Source organism: Aegilops tauschii, chromosome 5 (assembly GCF_002575655.3).
Source record: "Aegilops tauschii subsp. strangulata cultivar AL8/78 chromosome 5, Aet v6.0, whole genome shotgun sequence".
NCBI lineage: Eukaryota > Viridiplantae > Streptophyta > Magnoliopsida > Poales > Poaceae > Aegilops > Aegilops tauschii.
The window spans coordinates 470,748,508-470,754,339 of NC_053039.3; the positions used below are offsets into that span (position 1 = coordinate 470,748,508).

The 5,832-nt window shown below is 51.4% G+C and overlaps 1 protein-coding gene across 1 annotated transcript; it reads right to left on the reverse strand.

Moving 5' to 3' along the window:
- Nucleotides 1-357: 357 nt before the first annotated feature.
- On the reverse strand, nucleotides 358-5,390 carry LOC109766858 (uncharacterized). The gene is made up of 7 exons (XM_020325616.3): nucleotides 5,035-5,390; nucleotides 4,093-4,202; nucleotides 3,111-4,002; nucleotides 2,949-3,014; nucleotides 2,552-2,839; nucleotides 2,286-2,445; nucleotides 358-726 (listed from the first exon to the last, which is right to left on the reverse strand). Exons 2-6 carry the CDS (start codon nucleotides 4,146-4,148, stop codon nucleotides 2,287-2,289), a joined length of 1,461 nt encoding a protein of 486 aa, XP_020181205.1. The 5' UTR covers nucleotides 4,149-4,202; nucleotides 5,035-5,390; the 3' UTR covers nucleotides 358-726; nucleotide 2,286.
- Nucleotides 5,391-5,832: the final 442 nt, after the last annotated feature.

Here is a 5,832-nt window from a genome sequence, read left to right on the forward strand (position 1 = left end):
GAGTTACACGAGTTCTACGCCCCTTAACAGTCTTGCCAAGCCTTAGTCGTCTCAGTCGATGTGAGATCATACACTAAGATCCGTGTAAAAATTTCTTTTCAATTTGTTTTCTTGCATATTATGTCACTTGATTGAGACTTAATTAAATCTCAGTTAGATTGAGACTGGTTAAATCTCAGTCGACTGAAACTTAACCACACCCTTCCATTAATCCAATCATCCGGTAAAACCCTCATAATGATCCATGGATGTAGCATTACTTCCTTTTTTCTGATGATAAATAACCTGATCTCTTTCTTTGCCTTTCATCCCCTGTGTTATTTTGTTATTGAAAACAATGCCAAGAAAAGCCCAACATTGATACTGAACATATTGGCTTAACAAAAGAGAACAGAGATGGAAGTTCAATATTAGTACAAGCAGGGTGCATGCCCAATCAATAGGCAACAACCCCAGGTAGTATCAGGAGCAAAACCCAAAATGTTATATTAACAATATAATCAGTTAGCTAGACATTCATACGATTTCCCGGCAAAAATGGAACAAAAGAGATCCGCATGATTTGCTACAATTTTCCTGCCGGGGTCTCATAGGGGGCAGAAGATGGAAGAAGACGCCAACCGCTTGATTCGCATCGGCGTTTCCTCTTCTCCATGTATATTGTTGCTGTGACGCTGCAGCTCCTTTCCTTTTTATTGCTCCTCTTAACTTGTTTTCGTAATTACCCTGTCAACATATGAGAAGAAAATTTAGGATAATGAATTATATGCTCCCATGACCATGAAACTCGTTTTGTTTTTGAATTATTTGGGGTGCTTGTGACCGCTAGGGCGAAAAAAGAAGACATATATCTAGAGATGAAGACACAAGAGATGTGTACGTGGTGTGACCATTGAAAAGTATCCTGATGGAGACAAGTTAAGAATGGTACAAACCATTGACATGGCTAGGTTGGCTGCACGTATGCACCCACATGAGTTGGCTAGTGAGACCTAATTCTTGGCATATGGGGAAAATTGTCCGAAAATGACGGATTCTCGCGCCATGCTCCGAAGCTTATCTTGTTTTCAGATATTTTGTCTATTAATCGGGATTTTCTTGGCACTACGGAAGTGCAGAACCACTCGATAATTGCCAGTTGCGGTGTAGTTTTCATATGATGGTAACACTCGAACATATGCATGCTGATGAGGTATAACATAGTTCAGTTCATTGCTAGGAGCATCAAAATGAAAGAAGTCTGTTAAGATGATGGAGACCATGTTTTGCCAACTTATTCAAATTCCATGTTGTGAAGTCACGGGGCACATAGGAAACCCCATTGTTTTGCTTGGGAGTTTTTACATTATCTACCAGCAGAAGTTGTGGTTGGCCGTGTAAACCCAAGACCATGCCTTGGACTGCATGCCGTAGCCCCGAACCAAATGCGGCACCGGCTCACTCCGGCATGGTGCGGTTGGTGCTCTTTGAGGCGAGATCGCCCCGCAGCATGGTGGATGGCTCCCAGGAATAGACATTGCCATATCCATGCTTGATGCTTTTTCAAAAAAAAAATATCCATGCTTGATGTGAGAAAGAAAGAAGGGGAATTAACCCCTCGCGAAGGAAGGGGGAAATTAAGGGAAGGGGAAGAAATGCTTCCACGTGGGCCAGTTCTATTGGGAGTTAAGTTTATAAAAGGGCTAGATGAGCACTTTCATACTTTTTACATTTGAGGAGTTAAATTTTGAGGACTTGTTTGTGTTAAAATTTAGGGGCAGGGGCAGAGATACTCTTAAGGCATGAAATTCTAATTGCGTCGATATGGCGTGATGAGCGGCGTGGCGAGGAAGAAGAGGACAATGAGATTAGCGCTTCCATGATCTGGCGGCGGATCTGGTCGCAATGGCAGTAACAGTGAGCGCCGAGCGGAGAGGAAGAAAATTGGTGAGAGAGGAGAGATGGTCGGCGGTGATCGACGGGAGATGCGATGGGACCGCGTGTAGCTGCTTCCTTTCATTTCGTGTAGTAGGAAAAAAAAAACTGATTAATTGCAGATGTAAAGCTTATAAGTTTGTGGGTGCTGAAATTATTTGATGTTAGTGAAGACGTGATTTTTGATCCCATGTACTATATAGAAAAATATATTAACAACTGACTAAGCAACCAAACTTGACAAAAGAAGTGAACCAAACAGGCTTCCTAGTCCAAGCTTCCCAAGGGCTTCCGAAGCTTCTCTTGCCCGAAAAAGAAAAAATAAAAGCTTCCAGCACCTTGCCTGGAGAAGGGAAGAGAAACAAGCATACCTCATCTTTTGTTTGGGTGTATCGCGTTCCCCGGCGTGGCGTTGGCGGTAGCGGCAGGCGTGCCACCGCCGGTGTTGCCATTGGACACGTGGTGGAGCGCCGGACTCTGCTGCAGGGCCTTCGCCCCTAGCGGGTAGTAGCCCACCCCCTGCGCGAAATGCTGCCGGGAGAAACGTCCATCTTACGTGTTAGGGAGAGTGGAAAAGACGGCGGGAGCGTTGGAAATGGATATGGTTTTGGCGGTTGCCGGGACGGACGGACGGAACCTGATGGTGATGGTGGTGGGCCGGCGGCTGCAGGTGGTGGGGGTTGACGCCGAGGAAGTGCGCGTACTGCTCCGGCAGGCTCACGCCGTGGCCCTGCTGCGGCGGCGCCATGAAGGGCATCCGCGCCATGGACGGCGGCCCCATCTGCGGCAGGTACTGGTGCATCTGCATGCCCGGGAACATCACCGCCGGCGGCGCCATGCCGCTGCCCATCCACATCATCTGCACCTGCATCTGCAGCGTCTTCAGGTACTCGATCGCCTCGTCCAGCATCGACGCCTTGTCAGTCTGCAATGCATGCCGCCCAGCACAAAACCCAATCGAGCAGATTCATTAGTAAAACCAAACTAGAGTTTCATTCAGGTTCGCCGATCAAGAAAATAAATGCTCCCGGCACCTTGTTGCAGTGGGGTATGAGCTCTTGCAGCGCTCGCATCTTCTCGTTGATCCTGTCTCGTCTCCTCTGCAACCGTCGTCACAAACAACAGCCGTCAGTTTCAGAGATGTAATGACCAAATTACCATTGATCGCACAAGAAGAAATGAATCACGGAACGCACCCTCTCGGAGAGGTTGTGCACCTCGGCGGCGCGGCTCCTCCGCGCCGTCGTGAGCTTCTGCGGCGGCTTGCGCTCAAGCGCCAATGATTCCGACTCGGCGTCCTCGCTGGGGCTCTCCGAGTCCTCCGTGTCCAGTCCCCGCTTGCGCTTGCTGCTCCGGTTGCTCGTGCTCGTCGGCTCGGTGCCGGTGGTGGCCGTGGTGGCGGTCACGCCGAAGCTGTAGTTGGACCGCCCGGACGAGGAGGCGACCGTGGCCTCGTAGCCCCTGCCTCTGGCGTTTGCATTTCCGCTCCCCACCGCCGAGGGCAGAGCGCTGCCTGCGCCGCTGCCGCCATAGGCAGTGGTGTGGCCGGCGCGCCCCTGCTCGCTCACCGCGCCCTGCACCTGCACCTGGTTGCTCCCGCAGAAGCTCGCCCCCATCGCGCTCAGCGTCGACGACGCGCCCTCCTCCATCGCCGCCTTCCCGGCCCGAGCCTGGACGAGGTCCGACAGGACGCCGCCGGCGTTGTCGCCGCAGTCGGCCAGGCTCATCGATTGCTGCCTGCTGGAGCAGGACACGTGCGTGGACTTGGGAGGCGGCATCAGGTCGCTCGCCGCCGACACCGCGGACGACTGGCTGCTGCGCCTGTCGGCGTCCCCTAACACTGGGGCACCGTCCCTGCCGGCCTTGCCGGCGTCGACCCCCGGTGGTTCCTCGCAGAAGAGGTCCGTGAAGATGTCCTTGTCGAGCGAGTCGGCGAGCGCGAACGGGAACCACAGGCCGGCCTCGTCTTCTTGCACCACCGGCGGCGCCGGAACCTTCTCAGGCCTCGGCGGCAGCTTCCGATGACCCTGGCTCTGCATGACGACATTGCCGTTGCACCACAGCAGCTCCATGAGGTCATCGTCCTCGCTGCAGCAACACACACCATGCACGAAAACAAAAAGGTTAGCAATACCATTAGACCACAAATTCCAATGCATGAAGCGATCAAGAGCGAACCCGAGTGGCCTGGAGATGTCCCCCATGTTTCCCCAATCTGGCACGAATTGGCTCATGGCTCAAATCATCACAAGCATCGACCGGCGATTCACTTCACCGCAGAGGGCACGCTGCATGCCGAAGCAAACAGAGGAGATGGCAAGAATCAAACAACAAAATCAGCTGAGAAACTGTGCTTCATGTGCATGCGGCATGGTTTTTTAAATTTGATTGGCAACGAGAACATACTGCTCCAGAAAAAAAAATGTGCCTCCTGCAGCATAGCCTGATTTGGCTTCAGATGAAGCAAGCAGGGCATGTGCGATGCCAGACAGGGCCAACTATATGGAAATAATAATGCGTTGAATAATTCTTAAAAAAAGAACTTCTGATAGCAAAGGAAATCTCAGAGTACTAAAAAATTGCCAAAAGTATGTATAGGAAAGCAGGTGGAGTATGCAGGGGGGAACAGGGAGGCCAATGATGGGAAAAAAAAAGGAAAGGTAGATGCAGTACGGGGAGCCTGCCTGCAGGAAACCTACCGGTCATGTAAACCTGCCTGCAGCACATGCAGAGGAGCAGCTAGCAACCAGCGACACAGTGAAAAGGCTTCACATAAGGGATTTGTTTATTCCTTTTTAATCTACTCATCAATCAAGTCTACAGAGCACTAGCAAAGGAGTAGTATCATTTTAAAATATATTTTTTTCTGTTAAGATGCTGAGAAGAAGTATTTTATAGGAAAAGCGAAGAGCTTCAGAGAAGTGCTTTACAAAGACTCAGAAGCTTTAGAAGCAGCATAAAACTAGGATTATCCCGTTAAGATCGGTGGATAGGGCGAAATCCACATCAGGTTTCAGAAGAGATTGGAAAACACGCATTAGGGACGCAGCTTTTGGAGAAACGTAATGAGAAAGCGGAGGGGGAAACAGAAGAACCAGCAGCCATGGAGCAAGAACTAACCAGTCTGGTTGCAAGATCCAGCACCGGCCAAGGAGGCTTCTTCGGGAGGATGCTCACTCTGTACTCTTCTTGTGTTGGAGATTGGAGGAGAGGGAGGGGAGGCTAGTGAGGGGGAGGAAGGAGAAGAGCGGGCGGGTAGCGGGGGAACCTGTGCTTGGCACCCGCAGTGGCTTTTAAGCAGCCGCGCAACATTGTGGCTGTGGGCTGAAGAGAAGTGGATTCCCGCGGACAGAGACGGGGGAGGGAGGGAGGGAGGGAGGAGGGAGGATGTGGAGGAGGAGAGAGACGGAGGGGAGGGGAGGGGAGGGGGTCCGGAGCGGACGGGCGAATGATTAGAGGAGCAGACGTGTGAGTACACCTTGCACCTGCTTGCTGCTGCCGCCGCATAGGGAAGGGGGCTACGGGCGCGTGCATGCATGTATGCCGTTTTCTGTGTCCCGCCGGTTTTTGCCATTTCGAGGGGAGGGGTAAAACCTTGCCGCGCGTATCGTGCTGTATGACGGCCACGGGCTGCAACCACGAGAATGCTAGATCTGCGAATCAACATGTGGTTGGATGACTAGAGAAACTGTGGTCTTCTTAGCCCACCAGGGTTTAAGTCCTGATGCTCGCATTAATTTCTCAATTTATTTCAGAATTTTCGGTGATGCGCATTCAGTGAGAGGAGATGTCCCCGTCGACGACGAGGTGCCTACGGTGATTTCGTAAATTTCAAAATGGTATGCCGGCTTAGTCTTTCGGAGGTGCTCATAGGGGTGTGTGCGTGTAGGCCGTCCAGTGCATAACGAGTACTACCGG